At 35.6% G+C, this 24491-nt stretch overlaps 1 protein-coding gene across 2 annotated transcripts in view; it reads left to right on the top strand.

Annotated features, from left to right (window-relative positions):
- The first annotated feature begins 260 nt into the window (after positions 1-260).
- LOC131932740 (uncharacterized) overlaps positions 261-24491 on the top strand; it is a 29879-nt gene continuing 5648 nt past the window's right edge. Inside the window, exons 1-5 of one of the 2 annotated variants that reach the window (XM_059289647.1) lie at positions 261-572; positions 17617-17704; positions 21542-21640; positions 23395-23432; positions 23644-23870. In XM_059289647.1, coding sequence (XP_059145630.1) covers positions 17665-17704; positions 21542-21640; positions 23395-23432; positions 23644-23870 — 404 coding nt within the window. In that variant the 5' untranslated portion in view covers positions 261-572; positions 17617-17664. Of the gene's footprint in view, positions 573-8200; positions 8409-17616; positions 17705-21541; positions 21641-23394; positions 23433-23643; positions 23871-24491 lie in introns of those variants that run through there. The other variant, XM_059289656.1, reaches the window with a different exon arrangement.

The raw sequence follows: 24491 nt of genomic DNA, 5'->3' as shown, positions 1-24491 counted from the left end.
AAACTGACCAGTTAATTTATAGGCCTATTTCTCTCTCTCTGTCTATATAATGTGCTAGTCTTTAGTAGATATCATGATATCATTATCATATCCAATAATCCATTCTTGATCTGGTAATTAGGCCGTAATAGCAGCTGTTGAAAACACCTCCCGTTGCACCGCTCGACTGGCAAAGCCAGTAGAAACACGGCGGGGGAGGGGGGAGCACTGATGACCGAGTTAGCCAACACATACTCCAACACTTCTGCTCGCCCGTTTGGTAAGAGTGGCTCCCCTTACGCCAGCCCAGTGTGTTTCAGCAAGCCGGCAACAATTAGATGCGGACAGGCTACTATTTTAACCGTGCGATACTTCAGCCAGCCGTGTCGCGGCCTTGTGTTAGATGCGGCAGGGAGCAGCCCGACAGGCTGTGACGGACGTGTGTAGCCCGATGGTTGCGTGTTGAGGATGCTGGTTCTAACAACAATGACTAGTGGATACTCAGCTCAGTGTGTCGTGCGAAGATTTCACGTGTGTGTAGCGCTAGTTCTTTCACGCTGTGCTACCTACTTGGATGTACGATGCATGTGAAGGTCAGTGGATAGGTCAACATTTCATCTCAACTAAATTCTATTCTACTGGCACTTGATTTGACACTAGAAAGTCTAGATCCTAGATCTAGATTGGGCTTCGTCGCGTGCTAGCGAGTGATTTGTCTTTCTAACATCCCTGTCTGTGTGATGTGTTGCCTTACTAAATCTACATTCTACATGGTTTACTCTATAGTCTATAGATAGATCTAGAAACTAGTGTTGGCCAACTTGTCAACAAATCAAATTACCTTTTAGCTTAGTAATTGTAACAAAGTCTGTAAACCTACTGAGAAGCCTATTCACCCCCCCCCCCCCACCCACCCCACTTAACACTATAACTAGCCTATAAGTATAATCAATATTGATTTGGCCTAGATTTTGGTTTATTGTAATAGTTAGGCCGAATAGGCCTAATAAAGTATCAAGAATCAGGTGTCATTAGGCCTAATACTGTTAATAATTTTTGAACAATATGCCTACAGTATTTAAATCTGTATACAAGCCTAGACCCTAACCATTAGTTTAAGCTATGTTTGGGGTTTCGGCTATATACCTAGATCTAGACCTATATAAAAAGTCGACGTTTTGTACGGATGTTTTTAAATGAATTAGGCCCTACTAGACCTGAGCCTATATTTTTGGTAAGCATATAATCTACCTAGGCCTTAGGCTATAGTTAATTAATTAAACATGCTACTAATAGGCCCACTACTATGTTCAGTCACTCTATACTCTATAGGCCTGTCTGTTATGTAGAAGGCCTGATACATTCGGTCTAAAACATGCAAGTAGGTGTCAATTAGTTTAGAAGGCCTATGTTTCCAGGGTTAATGTTAGGATTGAGTCTGTTATGCGATAATACACTTTAAAGTGTAAGGCTGAATATTTTATATATAGTCTACATAGGCTATATATAGGCTAGGCCCTATATATGTATATATATAGGCCTATATATATATACATATATATATATATAGGGATAGGCCTATATATATATATATATATATATATATATATATATATATATAGAGAGAGAGAGAGAGAGAGAGAGAGAGAGAGAGTATAGGCCTATATATATATATATATATATATAGGCCTATATATATATATATATATATATATATAGGCTATAAATATATATATATATAGGCCTATATATATATATATATATATATATATATATATATATATATATATATATATGAGTTGTGTAGATCAATGAATTTGTGAACTAGGCCACACCCAAGGTCACGTGTCACTGTCTACATGTTTGTGTCCCATAAACCTGGCATAACACGTGACACACGTGCGGCCACCGGTGTGTAGGGTCAGTAACACATGAGTTGTCTGAATCTGTTTCTTTAGTTATCTGAGAAGTGTTGGCTGATAACACTTGCCACATAAGACCCAAATTAAAAGCTTTGTTCCGTTGATTGCTATCTCACGGGACAATGGCTTGGTCTTGGCGGTGTTGCATTCTTGTACTTCATTACCTGCCGCTACACTAGCGGTTCTCGGCTTGTCAAATACATCACACAACATACCAGCGTGTCTAATACATCACACAACATACCAGCTAGTCAAAAGCATCACACAACATACCACCTAGTCAAATACATCACACAACATACCACCTAGTCAAATACATCACTCAACATACCACCTAGTCAAATAAATCACTTAACATACCACCGTGTCTAATACATCACACAACATACCACGGTGTCTAATACATCACACAACATACCACCTAGTCAAATACATCACACAACATACCACCTAGTCAAATACATCACACAACATACCACCTAGTCAAATACATCACACAACATACCACCTAGTCAAATACATCACTCAACATACCACCTAGTCAAATACATCACACAACATACCACCTAGTCAAATGCATCACTCAGCATACCAGTTTGTCAAATACAGTTTATGTTTTAAATATTCAGAAAGTGCAAATCGACTTACAGTTTTATTTAATGTAGTTGTAATGTGCGTAGGTTGTATACGTATAGTAATATTTATAACATACGTAAATAGTATCTATTATGAAGTTTGTAATTCCGTAATACATATACAACTTCTCGGTTTTGATCGTGTTTTTAAAATACTAACTTTAAATTTGCGTGAAATGGCATAAAGACGTAGTTCATCTGACTTGGTCATTGCAAATGTAGTTCAACCACCTGTACTGCCTACATTTATCACGCTCATTATATAACAAAACATTCGATCAAAATATACAGCCGACACGGTACAAAGACTGTCTTTGATACCAAGCATCAACAACACACAATATGGACGGACAAGGAAATGGCCTGGGGCTAAAAAACATATGCAAGACACAATGATGTGCCGAAATTTTCCCATGTAATTAATTTTTCTACAGAGTATTAAATTAAATACGTAACAAAAGTTGAGGTTGCCCTGAATCTTACAGTATTTTTACTTATTATTGTTATAAACCATATTATTTTTAACTTTTTAAACATGCTACCATAATTACACAACACACATAAATAAACTGCCAAATTTTACAATTCTCAACAATAATAATATTTTTATGATTTTTTTCTGTGACTTTTTTTACTTTCTCGTATATACGAAGTATAGAGAAAGTCTTGTAATCGTGCAAAAAAAAAAATATCGAGATTGTTACAAATCTCGACATTTTTACATCTCACTGATACGGAAAAACATAATTTTGCAATCTTGTCCGTATGTCTGTGTGTCTGTCTGTCTGTGTGTGTGTGTCTGTCTGTGTGTAAACACGATAACTTGAGTACCGTTACAGCTAGGTTGATAAAATTTTATATAGAAGTATTTTTATCAAAATCGTAGATCCGTATAAACTTTTGAGCGATTTCCGATAACAGGAAGTGGTACTTTTTCTACTTTGAATATAACTTGAGTACTATCAAACACAAAGAAAACACAAACGCAAAGATAAACTCAAAGTGTCCACAGTCTAGCCCGGGGCGCCGAATCGCACCATGACGACGTGCGGCGTAACCACCTGATTCAACTTAGTAAACGACTATAGTACCCAACTTATTCATAGTCTTTTGAACTCACTTACGCGAACGTAGGTACCATAGCGTACACGGGAAGGCCCGGGGCGCCAAATAGCACCCTGTCGGGGTGCCGGAGGATGCCCGGATTAGATTCACTTAAAGACTATAGTAACCTTTCTTATCCATAGTCTATCGCACTGTTTAAAACGAAATTATGCAGCATAGCGCTCACATGATAGCCCAGGGCGCCAAATCGAACCGTGCAGGGGCGCCGGCGGACGCGCCTGTTTCAGTTTAGTGAACAAAATTATAATACTCCAAGCTTATCCGTAAATGGAAAGAAATAAAAATATAGGATTTGTAGGACCAGAACTATTAATTGTTATTGATTTTTAAAAAAATAATCAGAAGAAAACAGTACGTTCAGTGTATGGAATAAATAAAAGGCAGTATTAAAAATACCAATAACATTGCACTTAATCAATCTCCGCTAATTATGTAATTATTTTTTTCCTAATACCAAAACAAAGTAATAAAAAGTAAATTCTTTCTTCCCCCGATTTAATGGTTCTTGAATGGGAAGTAACCGTGTTTTCCAAATCAAGGGACGCTATGAGAACTAAAGGACAAAATGCAAATACATTTCAGACACAATTTTAGAAATTTTATAAACGTTGATACATTTTTTTAAAAATGTTATGTAATGTTCATAATTGAAAATTATTATTCTAAGTATATAAAATGAAAATTGTTTTTAAAGACTTTCAATAGTAATTTTTTAACTAATAAATTTAGACCCTGAGCACTATAATAATCTAACACTTAAATCCATCGAAGTATCCACGACAAACATTTTACAAACATACAGAATTGAGCTCTATATATTAGATTCGAGAAAGTTTAGGGGAGATCACTCCCGGTTTATTTCCGATTAAAGTTTTCCTTTGTGACTTTATTCCTGAGATATTTTTTATTCCAAGCAAAACATGTGGCTATTATATTTTAGTTTTTCAATTGTTTGCTTATATGGTTAGTGCTTTAGAAGTCAGTATTATGAGGGTTAGGGCTTTAGAAGTCAGCATTATGAGGGTTAGGACTTTAAGTTTAGAAGTCAGTATTATGAGGGTTAGGTCTTTAGAAGTCAGCATTATGATGGTTAGGGCTTTAGAAGTCAGCATTATGAGGGTTAGGTCTTTAGAAGTCAGTATTATGAGGGTTAGGGCTTTAGAAGTCAGCATTATGATGGCTAGGGCTTTAGAAGTCAGTATTATGAGGGTTAGGTCTTTAGAAGTCAGTATTATGAGGGTTAGGGCTTTAGAAGTCAGCATTATGATGGCTAGGGCTTTAGAAGTCAGCATTATGAGGGTTAGGTCTTTAGAAGTCAGTATTATGAGGGTTAGGGCTTTAGAAGTCAGCATTATGATGGCTAGGGCTTTAGAAGTCAGTATTATGAGGGTTAGGGCTTTAGAAGTCAGTATTATGAGGGTTAGGGCTTTAGAAGTCAGCATTATGATGGCTAGGGCTTTAGAAGTCAGTATTATGAGGGTTAGGTTTATAGAAGCCAAGACATGAAGACAATGCAATCTGACATTAAATTTGACTTTTTAGTATGCCTAATTAGCTTTTTATGAATTAATTACAATGTGCCCAAATTAGTTGGCAGACTTATCCAACTATTCCGCACAATTATATTAATTATATATTAACTCTATTGTAAATAAAAAAAATAAAGTACTGAAAAAGAAATTCATCAAATATATAATAATACACTACTATTTAAATAACTATAAAGAAAAGCGTGGGTCTCTTCCTAAATATTAGTAAAGGTATCCAATAGATAATAAAGTGACCCACCAGGTTTTTCTTTCTAGTTATTTAAATAGCAGAGGATTATTATATATTTAAAGAAAGTCATTTATGTTCTGCATTTTAGTGCATTACAACATAAAAAATTATTATTAAAACGTTTTGAATGAATTTTTAAAAGCTTTTATTTAACTTGCTTTCTCTTTCTTTTGTCGTACTTTCCGTTATCGATCGAAACTGGCGATGGGACGAATTTTCGACCACTTCTGACTGACCGATTCGTTTCAAACTTGGCACGTGGGTCAAGACCCAATGACAATGCAATCTGACATAAAATTATACTCAATTGGATGCCTAATTAATTTTTCACGAAATAATTAACATTTTCTGAAATTTGTAGGCTGTCTTGTACTACTCTTTCCGCACTATTATACGCGCTCTATCATGTTCATTTGGTGCGCAATTGTTTTAATTATGCGACTCGATTGTAAATACAAATGTATTCAAAACGTTTTAATAAAAGCTTTTATGTAATAATGTACTAAAAAAAACAAAAATGAATTATTATTCCTTTAAATATATATATATATATATATATATATATATATATATATATATATATATATATATATATATATATATATATATATATATATATATATATATTTCTCTTCTTGGAGACCCTAGAAAACACCAAACTGTAAGCGTGCCTAGCAGTCCCCTCTCTTCCTCTCTAAGCATATCGCTACCACCCTCATCCCCACATGGTCTGGTGAGCTGTGGTTCACGCTAAATGTTTACAATCGTAGAGGCGGGTTTATTGACGGCTATTAGGGGCATATAATTTAATTTGAAACGATTTTAAACTTAGGGGAGGTAACTAAGAGGAGGCTGCTTTCATGGGGGGGGGGGGGAGGAGGGTTTTAGTGTTTTAAAGCAAATATTTTCAGTGGCAGCATTGGTACTTTCGAATTCACAAATTATGAATTACTGAAAAGTAGAAAAAAACAACTAAATAGCGGCTTATGATACGCCGCGGGTCGGCTCGTATATAATAATACACTACCATTTTTTCCTTTTTAGTGTATTATTACATAAAAGCATGTTACTCAAACGTTTTAATGCATTTTTTACAAGCTTTTATTTAACTTGCTTCCTCTATCTGTCTTCACGAGCGAGGCAATTTTCTAGCACTTCTTACCGTTGAATTTCTCTGAAATTCAGCACTTGGGTCAAGACTTGAAGGAAATGAAGCGCGACATTAAATTTTACTTAATTGGATGCCTAGTTAATTTTTTAAAGAATTAATTACAATTTTCTGAAATGAGTAGGCTGTCCAAGTACTCTTTCCGCACTATTCTACTCGCATTATCGTGTTCATTTAGGCATTTGGTGCGTAAATATGATGACAGTCTAACGACAAAGAAAACAAGTTATATACGAGCTTGTAAAATAAACCTTCTCGAATATTCTAATATAACACTACGGGGAATGGTAACTCGGGACATAGACAGTATTTTTAATCCATTTTTAATTACTTAAACTTTTTATAATAGAATAGAATCTCGTAAAAAAAAAGAATTGCACACCAAGTGAACGCCAAATAAAATGTGCATAATAGTGCGGGATATTATTAGTACTTTATAAATTCACATGGGTTTTTTTGAGAAATCGGAAATAGCGTAAATTACTACTTCCGGTCGACGAAAATTACTCAAAATTCGATAGAATGCAGTGAATTAGAAATTTTACTTACATGTGAAATTTCATTTATCTATATGAAATAGTACTCAAGTTATAGGGTTTTGAAAAATTCAAAGTAGAAAAAGTTCCACTTCCTGTTATTGGAAATCACTCAAAAGTTGATACAGATCTACGATTTTGATATAGTACTTATATATGAAATTTCATCAACCTAGCTGTAACGGTACTCAAGTTATCGTGTTTACAAACACACACACACAGACATACGGACAAGATTGCAAAACCATGTTTTTCCTGTGTAAAACGTCGAGATTTGCAAAAATCTGTTTATTTTTTATTTTTTTTTTGCTCGATTACAATACTTTTTCTATACTTCGTATATACGAGAAATAAAAAAAAAAACTATTGCGCTTCTGTAGATATAAGAGTAAAACTTTGCTAACGTCAGTGGGCGTAAACATGTATTGAAAAAAAAATGTCTTACGTGGTCGCCACCTGGCTGTGTTGGGGTTGACGAAACCCAAACCTTGACAGACACATGTGGAGGCGTCTGCTGGGGCGTCCCAGCACGGCCATAGCCAAGCCAGTCTTCGCATTCATACGACTAATAAAAAACCTTTCTAAATAAACGTATTTAAATGCTAAAATAACAAACATATCTCATGAGCGACCTAAACTTTTTTTAAAGAAAGAAAATTAGTTTTGTTTTATTTACAGTACATTTAAAAGCTCGGTATAATTAAGGTTTTTATATATTTTCCACCTCTTACTTGTTCGTTGAAAATAAAGCTGACACTACAGAGGCTACGACTAAAGAAATTTGCATGAAAAGACAGTTATCTTCCCCTTCTTAGTTCGTAACCGACTCAATGAAAATAGATTTACCAGCCATGAAAATATATGTAGATCTATCAGCCATGAAAATAGATCTATCAGCCATGAAAATAGCTGTCTAGGTTGAGAGGGGAAAATTTCAACGTGCTGACAAACCTGACATTCAACCCGTCTTAAGCGAAGACTGTCACGATTCGGGTCACATGTAACGGGTCACTTGATTCGGGTCACGGGACAACGTCACGATTCAATCCTGCAATACAGTTGTACGCCACAAATTGTTGTGTATCGTAGGTGCCACTACTTGTGTACTATACGCCACTACTTGTTGTGTACTATAGGTGCCACTACTTGTTGTGTACAGTAGATGCAACTACTTGTTGTGTACTGTCCAGCCAGCACTGGATCAAACGGCAGAACCTGGTAATTGGGAACAGCAAAATGGTTAGGTAGCTTCACTTGATTGCAGGTATTTTTTTTTCGATTCGCTTTTTCTTTAAAACATAAACAGGGAGTGATCTCCCCTAAACTTTCTCGAATATTCTTATATAAAAACAACAGGGGATGGGAACTCGGGCTATAGACATGATTTTTAATACATTTTAAATACTTAAAATTTTAAAAATAGAATAAAATCTCGTAGACAAAAGAATTGCACACCAAGTGAACGCCAAATAAAAAAGTGCATAATAGTGCGCAATATTATTAGTACTTAAAAAATCTACATTAGTTTTTTGAGAAATCGGAAATAGCGTAAATTACTACTTCCGGTCAACGGAAATTAATCAAAATTTAACAGAAGGTAGAAAATTAGATCTTTTACTCACATGTGAAATTTCATTTATCTATCTGAAATAGTACTCAAGTTATAGGCTTTTGAAAAATTCAAAGTAGAAAAAGTACCACTTCCGGTTATCGGAAATCGCTCAAAAGTTGATACGGATCTACGATTTTGATAAAATACTTATATATGAAATTTCATCAACATAGCTGTAATCGTGATTACACTCAGACACACACAGACAGACAGACACACAGACATACGGACAGAATTGCAAAGCCCAGTTTTTCAGAATGGATTACGCATAAAACTTCTTAATTTTGATAAATCTGGATTGATAATTTTTGCCCGATTAAAATAAGTCCTATATTCTTCGGATGTGATGAAGGACTGAGGTGTAATACGGTGAAATTTGTTAAAATTTCAAGAGATTTTTTTGCACGATTACAATACTTTCTCTATACTTCGTACATACGAGAAATTAAACAGTTAGAAATTAAAATGTATTGTAGGGAAACCCATAAAAATACAAACTTAAAGTTAAGTTATTCAAGTCTAAATATTGGTAAGTTAAATATATAAGGTTTTAGTTTAGCTTTTAGATATTGTAAAGAAACATCACTAAGCAGATAAGTAAGTTTTCGTTTTTAAAACGCTCTGTACCAGATTTAATTTTTAAATCCGATTAATTTTAATACAGTGGACATCTCTATGAATAAATTTAGTACAGTCGGCATCTCTACGAATAAATAAATCTCACATAAATAAAGCGGGTGTGAGCTCCCCTAAACTTTCTCGAATATTCTTATGTAACACTACGAGGGATGGCAACTCGGGATATAGACATGATTTTAATCCATTTTATTACTTAAACTTTTAAAAATTACTAGATTACCCGTTATCTAGTTATATAACTGTGGGTTTCGGGGGTCATCCATAAATGACATCACGTCTGTCACTGATCATCACAAAATAACAAGACCCCACATTCAAAAAGGCGTCACATCTCAGAGGTTTTTTGTCTTTTAAAAACACTGAGTTCGTCTGAGCGTGGGTCTGACAACATAATCTTTTCATATGCTGAGGTCACAAAAACAATTTCAATTTTCAATTTATTCAATTTATTCAATAACGGTAACAATTGTAGGCACGAAGGCCTTTTTTTTACATTGGCCGTTTTAAAATAAACAAATAAAACAACAATTCAATAACAGCATTAAAAAAAAAAAGCAACTGCATAGTAACGACATAGCACTGACATAGCACTAAAAATGTGGAATATAGAAATAATATTACATAGTTATAATACAAACTGAGAAATAAAAAAGAATATAATGATGAATGAGAAATGTTTCAATGAGTAAGTTAGAGAGGTCATTAAATAATTGGTGTTTTAGTTAGTTTTGAATATATTTTCAGATCTAGATAGCTTTATGTTATTAGGAAGATTGTTCCCCTAATTAGAACCAGAGTAGGCGAAGCTGTGTTTTTGGAAAAAAAAGTTGTATATGGGAACGGTAAACTAAGACGACAATTTAATTTTATGTTAAAAGAAAGTAGGTCTGATAAGTAAGAGGGGGGCTGTTTCGTGGAATATTTTATATAAAAAAATTGATTTAGTATATATTATCTTTTTATTTAATGGAAGTATTTTAGTTGTAATAAAAGAATCCAGACTACTAGACAAGCCAATAACCAGTTTTATAGCCCTTTTTTTTGTAATGATAGAAGAGGACGCTGCTTAGTTATAAAGCTGCCGCTCCACACTACAGAAGCATAATCCAACCTAGATTGAATAAAAGCTTCATAAAAAACTAGCCTGCTCCTATAGTCCAGAAAGTTCTTTATCCTTGCTAATTGGAAAGTTGTCTTTAATAAGGACATTCTTAGAAGATGAATATGATCGGACCAAGTGAGGTTGTGATCTATAACCAATCCTAGGCATTTGTAACTGTTAACCTGTTCAATGTTTGTATAGTCTATAGTAATACGTAATGAGGTAGATGGAAGACGAAGGCGTTTCTGATGAGTTGTAATAATCATTGACTTGGTTTTATCGGGGTGAAGTTTCATTTTGTTAAATTTTGTCCAAGTAGCAAGCTGATTGGCACATGTTTGAAGTTTGTAACTGAATGACTCAGCACTGTCTGCAAAGACATGTAACGAAGTATCATCAGCGAACATCTCGCACTGACCTGCGTCGATGTGTAATGGAAGATCATTAAATAGGACCTAAGATTGAGCCATGTGGAACCCCTATATTGACATATTTATGTGAAGAGATGGTATTAAGGTGAAACACGCGTTGAGATCGGTTAGATAAAAAAGAGTGAAGTAACCTAACTGTAAAGTCGTGGAATTTGTATGGAATTAGTTTTTTAAGAAGTATGGTGTGATCAATAGAATCAAAGGCTTTTCTGAAATCGACGAACAGCATGCCACAGAGTAGGTTTTTGTTAATATTTTAAAGTCAGTTTTCATTCAACTTAATCAAAGCAGTGTGACAAGAATGAAACTTTCTAACCCCAGACTGATTACTATGGAAAAGCTTATGCTTTCCTAGGTAGTTTGACATGCATTTGTTTATATGTATTGCTAGTGGCTTGGAGAGGGAAGAAAGTATAGAAATTGGCCTGTAGTTATTAGCATCTTGGATGTTAGCTTTTTGGTGTAGTGGTATAACCTTAGCATGCTTAAAATGTTTCGGGTAATAATGCTTGGCAATACAGAGGTTATAGATATAGGTTAAAACTTCAGAGATTATTGAAGATGAAATCTTCAATACGTTATTAGAGATATCATCAAACTCTACTTCACCTGCCCAGTGTCCTCCCAACTCAGACATGTTTTTGTCCGTGAAAAAATTGATTTTGGCTGAACGTGGGTCTGACCACACTATCTCTTCATATGCTACCGTCACAGGTGAACTTTACACCTACCCAACACTACTTCACCTGCCCAGTGTTCCGCCAAGTCTCAGACAACATGTTTTATCTTTAAAAATAAGATTCCGGCCTAACATGGCTCTGACGACACTATCCACGTTATATAATGAGGACAAAGTAACAGATGAACTCTACTTTACCTGCCCTGTATCCCGCTAAGTTCCAATAGGCGAAGGCAAGATTATCATTCACAACTAAAAACAAAAAAAAAATTAAAATAAATTAAAAAAAAAAACACTGCCATGTCTAGAACCCATGCCACCCGCATGGTAACCTTATTTGCGAACCTCTTAGCTATCTAGGCTCGTACTCTCGAGAAGCTAATAAATTATATATTTTACTTCTACGCGAATCTACGCGAATCAGCACTAGAATTAGATCTAGAATTATTTCAAATTAAATGTATTGTACAATAAAATAAAAAGAAGTGTTAAAACATTGATAATAGTGTTGAAACGTAATAAATAATAGCAAACGGACGTATTGTTAAAGTTATAGCCGACAGAAAATTAATTTAAGAACGCGTTAAACATCTGAATCGGCAACTAAATCTTGTATTGGACCGCCATTTAATTGTACCAAAAAGTAAACAAATAATGTGACGTCACTATTCACTCCAAGTAAAGTCGTTTTTCTAAACTTTTAAAATTAATGTGGTTAATCTACCTATGAATAAATCAATAAATTAATAAACCTCTTTAAAAAAATTGTCTGAAAACAAAAATTGTTCTCTACCTACATACTATTTTACAGCTCTCCACATAGCGCTGATCCTCTACAGTAGTCAATCAGACAAACAAAAAAAAAAATTAATAATCAAACATGTAAACAAACTTGAGTTTTAGTTGTATACTAGACTACCCGTCATCCCTTGGATAACTGTGGGTTTCGGGGGTCATCCATAAAAAAACATCACGTCTGTCACTTATCGTCACAAAAAACCAGACCCCCACATTCAAAAAGATGTTTTTTATCTTTAAAAAACAAACCGAAAACACAGATTTCGGACTATCCCTTCATATACTGACGTCACAGGTGACCTACTCAACTCTACATCAACTGCCCAGTGTCCCGCCAAGTCTCAGACAACATGTTTTTATCGTTTAAAAAAAGGATTCCAGCCGAGCATGTCTCTGACGACACTATCCCTTCATATGCTTAGGACAAAGAAACAGATGAACTCTACTTCACCTGCCCTGTATCCCGCCAAGTTCAGATAGGCAACTTTATCATTCACTTCTTAAAAATAAAATAAAAATTGAAAAAAAAATGTATCATTTATGTATTGGTTTAGAACCCGTACCATCCGTATGCAAGCCAATTACACTAACAACTTAGCTATTTAACTCGTGACATCACTGATGTTTTTTATACTATAGTTTAATACTTTGAGTCTCCTTATGCAACTTGATTTACGCGCATAGATCTAGATCTAAGTCTAGTAGTAGTAACTTTCAAATTAAATTGTATCTTAAATTAGCCAATTACATAGCTAAACAAAGATTTATATAAAATAATGAAGGTCTGAAATTATCTAGATCTAGATAGAATTATCTAGATCTAGATTCTACTACTCGTTTGCTTAAGTCTTAAGTCTAGTTTTTGCGTAACTCTTGCTAGATCTAGAATCTAGATCTAATCATCTATATATATAATTCTCTTCTGGGAGACGCTAGAAAACAAGCTGTAAAACGCGCTCCTTACCACCCCCAACCCCTACATGGTCTTAGTGAGCTGTGTTCACTCTTAATGTTTACAAGCAGAGCCGGGTTTAGTGACGACTATTAGGGGCAGATAATTTAGTTTGAAACGATTTTAAACGTAAGGGGGGGGGGGAGGGAAGGAAGGAAGGGTGGGGGGGTGTTATGGTCCTTAACGAGCTACTTATAGTGTTTTAAAGAAATATATTTTCAGTGGCAGCGTTGGTACTGTCGAATTCACAAATAATGAATTACTGAAAAGTAGAAAAAACAACAACTAAATAGCAGCGTATGTTATGCCGCGGGCCGGCTCGTTAGACATATTCTAGCTAGATAGATCTAGATCTAGATAGATAAATCACAAAGATTTATATCAAGTATTTAAGGACTAAAAATGTATTATGATTATAAAATGGATTGTATTTTTATCTAATTAATCTTTGGTATGTATCTAATTAATCTTTGGTTTGACCTAGATTCTAGATCTAGATCTATAAATAACTTGCTTGGCCACCTGATATTTTTAGATCTATAAATAACTTTCTTGGACAGATTGTAGAGCTAGAGAAATTTATTGTAAAACTAAATGAAAAAGACAGTTAAAAATTTATATAAGTGTTGGAACGTAATAAAAACAGCAAACGGATGTATTGTTAAAGTTATAGCCGACAGAAAATTAGCTTTAGAACGCGTTAAACTTTTGAATGGGCCACAAAGTCTGTGATGGAAGCCGCCATCTTATTGTACTAAAAAGTAAAAAAAAACTTGTGTTGACGTCACTATTCAGTCAAGGTAAAGCCATTGTTCTAAAACTTTAAAATTAATGTGGTTAATCTACCAATGAATAAATCAATAAATTAATTAACGTCTTTAAATAAATTTGTGATTAACAGTTTGTCTGAAAACAAAAATTGTTATCTACCTACGTACTGTTTTACAGCTCTCCACCTAGCGCCGATTCTTTCCAGTATTCAATCAGACAAACAAAAAAAAAACAATAAATAAACATTCAAACATGTAAACAAACTTGAGTTTTAGTAGTATAGAGATGGATAGATAGATAATAGAATCTCTTAGAAATAAGAATTACACACTAAGTGAACGGCAAACAATATCTGTATAACAGTGCGGAATATTGGTACTTTATAAATCCTTATTCGTTTTTCGAGATATTTGAGAAAGCGTAAATTACTATTTCCGGTCAACGGAAATGAATCAAAATTCGACAGAAGGCAGAAAATTAGATAAATTACTTACTTGTGAAAATTCGTTTATCTATCGGAAACAGTACTCAATTTATAGGCTTATGAAAAACTAAAAGTAGAATACGTTGAACTTCCGGTTATCGGAAATCTTTGAAAAGTCGATACAGAACTACAAATTTAATATAATACTTTTATATGAAATTTTATCAACTTAGCTGTATCGGCACTCAAGTTATCGTGTTCTCAGACAGACACACACACACAGACATACGGACAAAATTGCAAAACTATGTTTTTCCGACTCAGGGACCTGTAAAACGTTGAGATTTGTGAAAAATTCAAAACTCGATTTCGATTTTTTGCACGATTACAATACTTCCTCTATACTTCGTATACGAGAAAGCAAAAATAGTTTGCTGTAACTTTACTGAAGCTATGTTGGTTTAACAAAAAAAAAATGAATAAATAAAACCTAGACGCTCAGTGATGAAAGCTTAACATAAGGCCGGTTATAGAATGCAAACCTATCACTGAGCTCCCATTGAAAACATATATATATTCTCCATAAGTGAGCGCCCAGGCTTCTATTTTTAGTCATACCAGCATATTTTAGTTAGTTTACACCTAACGAAATTAATTTTTGTACTTAAAAAAATTAAGTTATCTGCCCCAAATTTGTTCTTTGTTGACTATAGGGTTCAAAATCAGCCATCCGTGAAATGAATACAAAATCACTATCAACATTCCTCTGGTCAGCGATTGCTAGTATATTTTTCTATCTTGTTATCTCCCATTTTATTAATGAATAATTTTAAAATTACATTTTAATGAGGAACTAGCCATCGGTACCCGTTTCACGTGAATTATAGGCCTATATATTTTAAAATGTTGAACTTGTTTGAGAAAAAATAATTTATAAAATAGTTATTGGTCAAAACGCAATGTGCATTATTACACGCTGAACGATATTACTGACAAAGCAAAGAAATAACTAATTAGCTAAAAATAAGACATATTTAACATAACACAGGCACACACTGATTAAGTGACTTAAATGATTCCGTTAAAAACTCGGCTATTCCACGGTATTCTTCTTGTTTTTAAAGTGATTTATTTTTATTAGGTTTTAATGAATAGATCAATAGATTTAAATGAAACGAGCCGACCCGCGGCATATCATATGCCGCTATTTAGTTGTTTTATTTTCTACTTTTCAGTAATTCATAATTTGTTATTTCGACAGTACCAATGCTGCAACTGAAAAATATTTGCTTTAAAACACTATCAGTAGGTCCCCCAACCCCTACCCCAACCTCTTTTCCCCCAACCCCTACCCTACATCCCCCACCCTCCCCTCCCCCCCCCCCCCCCCCGTGAAAGCAGCCTCCTCTAAGTTACCTTCCTTAAGTTTAAAATCGTTTCAAACTAAATTATCTGCTTTTAATAGCCGTCACTAAACCCGGCTCTACGAATGTTAACATTTAGCGTGAACCACAGCTCACCAGACCATGTAGGGGTGGGGTGGTAGGGAGCGCGCTTACAGCTTGTTTCTAGCGTCTCCCAGAAGAGTATTATATATATATAGATAGATATATAGATAGATAGTTCATTTATTCATCGGTAACCATGCCATATTAAATGCACTCGCTGATTAAGAAACTTAAAATTAAGAGACTTAAAAGATTTCTTTAAAAACCCGGCGGTTCAATGGTAGTTCTGTTGTTTTTAGTAGATAGATCTGGATTCTAGTCTAACTCCAGATCTTAGCGTCTACGTCTAGTTTTTCCGTAGATCTAGTCTAGATCTAGAATCGAGATCTAGATCTATATCTAGAATCCAAATAGATAATATAAAAACTTTTAAAAGTTTAGGTCGAGAAAATCGTATTGTATACATTTCATGGCGTACGTACGTAGAATCTAGCTCTAAATCATATTTGAATGAAATAGTTCATTTCTTTATTTTATTCTAAACTCGGAAGATGACGTCATCAGTTTCGCGCTCTTTTTTTAGTGTAAACAATAAGCGACGTCATTGTTAAATGCGTTCTTGTCCCAAGTATAAACATTTTTCCGGTGGCATAATGAAAATTGTTTTTCTACATTCGAATACGCCTTTATTTTTTATTTTTCTTCTATAAATAAAATTGTGGTTATACATTTACCCCCCCCCCCCAACATACCATCTGAATCTACCTTTTATTATCTCCCCCCCCCCTAAAAAAATACCATCTGAATCTACATTTTATTATGCCCCCCCCCCCCAAACATACCATCTGAATCTACGTTTTATTATGCCCCCCCCCCCCCCAAAAAAAAATACCATCTGAATCTACCTTTTATTATGCCCCCCAACATACCATCTGAATCTACCTATTATGCCCCCCCAACATACCATCTTAATCTACATTTTATTATGCCCCCCCCCAACATACCATCTTAATCTACCTTTTATTATGCCCCCCCCCCCAACATACCATCTGAATCTACCTTTTATTAAGCCCCCCTCTTAACATATCTGAATCTACCTTTTATTATTAGTATGCCCCCCCCCCCCCAACATTCCATCTGAATCTACATTTTATTATGCCCCCCAACATACCATCTGAATCTACCTATTATTATGCCCCCAACATACCATCTGAATCTACATTTTATTATGCCCCCCCCCCCAACATTCCATCTGAATCTACATTTTATTATGCCCCCCCCCAACATTCCATCTGAATCTACATTTTATTATGCCCCCCCCCCCAACATACCATCTGAATCTACCTTTTATTTTGCCCCCCCCCCAACATACCATCTGAATCTACCTTTTATTATGCCCCCCCCCCCAACATACCATCTGAATCTACCTTTTATTATGCCCCCCCCCCCCAACATACCATCTGAATCTACCTTTTATTTTGCCCCCCCCCCCCACATACCATCTGAATCAACCTTTTATTATGCCCCCCAACATACCATCTGAATCTACCTTTTATTTTGCCCCCCCCCCCCCCCAACATACCATCTGAATCTTTTATCTTTGATGTCATCCACAGGCTGACTACGTCCCTCTATACCTCATTGGTGACCATCACTGATCCAGAATGAGGCTGGCTTTTCAACAGAGGCTAACGCGTTTTCTAGGTGTGTTTTTCTAAGCTCCATGACATTTTGGTTTTCACTAGGTGTGTTTTTCTAAGCTCCATGACATTTTGGTTTTCACTAGATGTGTTTTTCTAAGCTCCATGACATTTTGGTTTTCACTAGGTGTGTTTTTCTAAGCTCCATGACATTTTGGTTTTCACTAGATGTGTTTTTCTAAGCTCCATGACATTTTGGTTTTCACTAGGTGTGTTTTTCTAAGCTCCATGACATTTTGGTTTTCACACAGGAATGCTGCACAGCCCACCCGTCCCAAACGAAAATGGGTGACGAAATGCCCCCACCCTCCAACCGCAATAAGAGACGCAATTCCCCCCCCCCTCCCCCACCCCCCCCCCCCCGATACAAAAGACCATATAACGTAAACAATACAGTTTGGAAACAAACGAGTTTTAAAGCACGTAAACAACATTTGTATTTTTTAAATAGGGAGATCCCCAAGTTATGAAGTGTTTGTCTAAACTCTTTGTGTGTGTGTATCTAATCAATACGTGTTCGTGTCTGTGTTTTTCGCATATGTGTTGTGTCTGTGTTTTGGGCATATGTGTTGTCTGTTTTTTGGGCATATGTGTTGTATGTGTATGTGACTGGCATTGTTTACATACAATAAAAGACGTGACTGCTGTGCTTCTATCCTAACGAAGCAGCTTCTGTCCTCTTGCTGATCGATGACCACATTCGTTCATCGATCGCTAACCGACCCCCCCTACACACACAAAAGCGTTGTAGAGAAAAAAAGAAAAAATCTCAATGTTCACGTCAGGCGTGTTCACGTATACATTGTGATAGATATGTGTCGTTTACAGTATACATGTATGTGTCCGTGTGTGTTTGAAAGATTCAACTATTACAGACCACTAGCCATAAATCACAAGACAAATCTAGAGATAATTAGTAAGTAAGGCAGCCCTATATAACAACCAGTACACTCGACACAACCTCTCTATACCAACACTAGCTGCATCCCGTGCTCCGCCACGGTAAATCTTTTTAAAATGTACCAACTTTGGAACAGAAAAAAAAACACAACACAAACAAACCACAACACAACCACAACCCAACCACAACACACGGTAAATCTTTTTTAAATGTACCAAGTTGGGAACAGAACAAAACTAAACACAACACAAACGAAAAACCCTTCCCCTCCCCCCCTCCCGCAAATGTTTTCCAACCCACATTGGCGCCCCCTAAGGTCGGCGCCCTGGGACATATGCCCCCCTCCCCTTGCTACGCCTCTGCTATAAAACCCCTAGCTTGTCCGCAAACTGAAAGATAGAATAATAATTAGTAAACAACACGTTCAGTGTATAAAATAAATTAAAGGCATAATTTAGAATATCCGTGTTTTACCGACCATATTGCACTTTATAAATTCATGCATTTTTTTCAGTACTTTTTAAAATTTACAATAAAGTTTCATGACTAAAACCATTGCGCACCTAATGAACGTGATGACTTTATATAATAATGGGGAATAGTTGATTAAAAATTATAATTAGTAAACAGAACGTTCAGTGAATAAAATAAATAAAATATAGCTTTTTATCAATCAATGCTAATTATAATATTCCAACAATAATGTACTCTTACACGTCTGCATAATTTGCATTCACATTTTGCTAATTATATTATTCCAACAATTATTCCGTCTTGCAGATTTTGCAGTCACATTTTTAGCGTGAGCTCAATTTATTTTTAAAATACCTCCCTTGGCAAAAGTACTAAACAGTTTAATTAGATTTTTCTAACCTACTGTTATTATTTTATTAAAATGTATCCACTTTTTCTAGGAATATTAACGAAAACAATATTTGACATTGATCCTTTTAATATGTTTTAGCAATGTGCGTGTATTTAATATTCTCTTTACGTTATGGAAAATTGTACAAACAGTGGAAATTATAAAATAGCTCTATTTCCTTATATAAACAAACCCTACTCTATTACTTACAATAAGACACTTCGGTGCACTGAAAAGCACTGCAAGGTGCATTGTTTACTTTTATGGTTTCAAAATCTATAGCGATGACAGAAGGACTGACACACGCTCAGCCCGCTTATATTATAGATACCAGACAACATTACAATCCACATAGTACAAACCCGACACAACACCAAAACAAAACCACATAGGACATCCTAGTCACACATTCTCAAATAAATTACAAACTTTAAACACAAAAGTCATCAACAGTAAAATCACTTCCATTGATCAACCGAGAAAAATCACTAGGGTCCGGGGAAGGGGGGGGGGGGGGGGGGGGGCGAATCAGTATTACGTTTATGGAGGCCGCCCTTTTCAGTAATTTAAATAATATTAATAGTGTATTATTATATGTTTAAATAAAATAATGTATTTTCTCCTTTTTAGTGCATGAACCAAATAATGCGGGAGTAATCTCCTCTTAACTTATATAACACTACGGGGGATGGCTACTCGGGATATAGACATGATTTTTAATCCATTTTTAATTAATTAAACTTTTTTAAACGTAATAGAAAAAAATAATTGCGAACCAAGTGAACGGCAAACAATATGTGCATAATAATAGTGCTGAATATTAGTACTTTATAAATTCATATGCGTTTTTTGAGAAATCGGAACTGCGTAAATTACTACTTTCGGTCAACGGAAATTAAGTAAAATTTGACAGAAGGCAGATAATTAGATCTTTTATCTACATGTGAAATTTCGTTTATCTTTCTGAAACAGTACTCAAGTTATAGGCTTTTAAAAAAACTAAAAGTAGAATAAGTTGCACGTCCGGTTATCAGAAAACGCTGAAAAGTCGATACAGAACTACAAGTTTGATATCATAATTATCTTCTATATATATAATTCTTTTCTTGGAGACGATAGAAAACACCAAGCTGTAAGCGCGCTCCCTACCACCCCCACCCCTTCATGGTCTGGTGAGCTGTGGTTCACGCTAAATGTTTACAATCGTAGAGCCGGGTTTAGTGAAGGTTATTAGGGGCAGATAATTTAGTTTGAAGCGATTTTAAACTTAGGGGAGGTAACCAAGAGGAGGCTGCTTTCACGGAGGGGAGGGGGGGGGAGGGGTTGGGGAAAGGGGAGGGGGGGGGGCGTTATCGTCCTTAACGAGCTACTGATAGTGTTTTAAAGCAAATATATTAAGTGGCAGCATTGGAACTGTCGAATTCACAAATTATGAATTACTGAAAAGTAGAAAAAACAACAACTAAATAGCGGCGTATGATATGTCGCGGGTCTGCTCGTATACGAAATTTCATCAACCTAGCTGTTACGGTACTCAAGTTCTTGATCACAGACACACATACATACACACGCACAGACATATGGACAAAATTGCAAAACTATGTTTTTCCGACTCAGGGAGGCGTAAATCGTCTAGATTTGTGAAAATCTAGACTTCGATTTTTTGCACGCTTACAATGCCATTTTTTAATCATTTATCGAAACGGGCGTTAGAAATTTTCGGCACTTAAAACTGACAGATTATAGGATACCTTTCCTAATATTTAGGAAAAGAACAACCCATCGAATTATTTGAAATTGACGTTACCAGGTTTAGATTTTAGGGAACTAACTACGTATGACATGTGAATGTGTCCCATATTTCTCATGTTCTGCCTGTGAATGTGTCACATATTTCTCATGTTATGCCTGTGAATGTGTCCCATATTTCTCATGTTCTGCCTGTGAATGTGTCCCATATTTCTCATGTTCTGCCTGTGAATGTGTCCCATATTTCTCATGTTCTGCCTGTGAATGTGTCCCATATTTCTCATGTTCTGCCTGTGAATGTGTCCCATATTTCTCGTGTTTTCTAGGGACCCGAGGTGAAGCAGCGCTGGGCGTAAGTCAGCTGTTCAGGAGCAAGGCAAGGGTGCTCACTCTGCTTCTAGTGCTGCTTCTGTTCACCTATGCAGGTAATTAACTTGGGCAATTTGTCGTGTCAATTCAGCTTTGAGCAATCATTGCGTCATTTAAGCTTTGATAAAATTGTTGTGTCACTTAAGCTTTGAGCAAACCGTTGTGTCATTTCAGACACACGCACTAGCATATTGTATCGATTAATTCATTGTCTATCACTTTGACCCTCATATCTGTGCTATATCCACTCATTATCTCCACTTGATCCACTCATTATCTCCACTTGATCCACTCATTATCTCCACTTGATCCACTCATTATCTCCACTTGATCCATTCATTATCTCCACTTGATCCATTCATTATCTCCACTTGATCCACTCATTATCTCCACTTGATCCATTCATTATCTCCACTTGATCCACTCATTATCTCCACTTGATCCACTCATTATCTCCACTTGATCCACTCATTATCTCCACTTGATCCACTCATTATCTCCACTTGATCCATTCATTATCTCCACTTGATCCACTCATTATCTCCACTTGATCCATTCATTATCTCCACTTGATCCACTCATTATCTCACCTTGATCCACTCATTATCTCCACTTGATCCATTGATCCACTCATTATCTCCACTTGATCCATTCATTATCTCCACTTGATCCGCTCATTATCTCCACTTGATCCATTCATTATCTCCACTTGATCCACTCATTATCTCCCCTTGATCCATTCATTATCTCACCTTGATCCATTGATCCATTCATTATCTCCACTTGATCCACTCATTATCTCCCCTTGATCCACTCATTATCTCCCCTTGATCCGCTCATTATCTCCACTTGATCCATTCATTATCTCCACTTGATCCACTCATTATCTCCCCTGGACCAAATGACTGTCATCCTAAATAATTATCATTAAAAAAGTTTTAAAAAAAACCACGTTTTCTGATTGAACTAAAAAGTAGAAAATAAATACTATACATCACAATAATGCAAGCGATCACTCTACTATAAATGATGAAAAACGTGGGGCGCCGAAGTAAAAGTTTTTTATCGGTCATTGTTAATAAAAGATGAATAAGTTATATTACGATTGATTAGATAATACTATTGACTTTTATAATGGAGCTTGTAGAGAGTCAACAGTATTAGAAACTGTAAGAAAATCACGGCGCCCCACGTTTTTCATCGCTTATAGTAGAGTGATCGCTTGCATTATTGTGATGTATAGTATTTATTTTCTACTTTTTAGTTCAATCAGAAAACGTGGGTTTTTTAAAACTTTTTTAATGATAATTATTTTCTACTTTTTAGTCTTTGTCTGTTTGTTTGCATTCAAATCTTGCTATCGATTTTATCTTCTCGCATTCACTTTTTTTGGGTAAACGAAGACAACTCGTAAAACACACGTGCCTTTTCCAATTTGCATAGGTTTGTACACAAACACCGCGTGACCACTACTCAGTAAGCCAAAAGAGGGAGAGTACCGAACCTTGTTTTCATCAAATTACAATTACTGGGTTATGTCCCTTTTTCCCACGTTTTTTGTACAAATATATAGGGGTGTAAAATGATCAATAAAATGTTTCCATGGATCAATTTAGTAATAATAACAATTGAATATTCTATTGTCATCGGAAACAAAGCTTCCCTAAAAATTTCAGCGCGCTAGCTAACTGTGAAGTGCCCGAAATTTCGATCGCAAGATTTGATTGGAGAACCAAACAAACAAACAAACAAACAGACGCAAAAGCAAGTTAAAGAAAACGTGGGAAAATTGATGAATCATGTTTTTCAGGTTTTCAACTCCTGTACATGCCAGTAGACATGAACATAGTGAGTATGGGTGTCTAGACAAAGCTTAATCCTGACCTTAGATTTCTACAATATATTTGTTTGTCTCTTGGACACATCTTAATGTTTTAGGAAATTATTGAAAAAAACTTTTCATGTTTTATGAAGTAAAAGTCAAATCATTCACATTTTATAAACTATCGAATGCAACCAAGTGTCTAAAGAGTAAAGTATCTCTTTGACTGTCTTTCAGTGCCAGAAAACGCCCAGATTAAAAGAGACGAGTCAGGCAGAAGAAGACAACATCACCATTGTTACAATGTATCTCAACATCGGCACCTACAAGAAAACCTCCTTTTTATTCTTCTCCAAAGAGTGGTTTGGCACCAGCCACTACAGGGACTGGCTCTTTTCCTGGGGCAAACTCAACAACAGAGTCATAGCATTTTTTGATGACGAGGAGTTTATTCATCAGTTTAGGTAACATGGACTTATGTGTAATCATTCGCAACTTGTAAGTGTAGACATGGAGTTATGTTTGATCATTCACAACTTGTAAGTGTAGACATGGACTTATGTGTAATCATTCGCAACTTGTAAGTGTAGGCATGGAGTTATGTGTGATCATTCACAACTTGTAAGTGTAGACATGGACTTATGTGTAATCATTCGCAACTTGTAAGTGTAGACATGGAGTTATGTTTGATCATTCACAACTTGTAAGTGTAGGCATGGAGTTATGTGTGATCATTCACAACTTGTAAGTGTAGGCATGGAGTTATGTGTGATCATTCACAACTTGTAAGTGTAGGCATGGACTTATGTGTAATCATTTGCAACTTGTAAGTGTAGACATGGAGTTATGTGTGATCATTCACAACTTGTAAGTGTAGGCATGGAGTTATGTGTGATCATTCACAACTTGTAAGTGTAGGCATGGAGTTATGTGTGATCTTTCACAACTTGTAAGTGTAGGCATGGAGTTATGTGTGATCATCCACAACTTGTAAGTGTAGGCATGGAGTTATGTGTAATCATTCACAACTTGTAAGTGTAGGCTTGAAGGGAGGTCAGCGTGTAGGATTTTGGTTTCAGATTTCA

The sequence above is a fragment of the Physella acuta genome, unplaced genomic scaffold (assembly GCF_028476545.2).
Source record: "Physella acuta isolate Inbredline_101_S28 unplaced genomic scaffold, ASM2847654v3 ptg000105l, whole genome shotgun sequence".
NCBI classification, from domain to species: domain Eukaryota; kingdom Metazoa; phylum Mollusca; class Gastropoda; family Physidae; genus Physella; species Physella acuta.
Note: the sequence above shows the minus strand (reverse complement) of the source record. Positions and strands in the feature narration are given on the sequence as shown.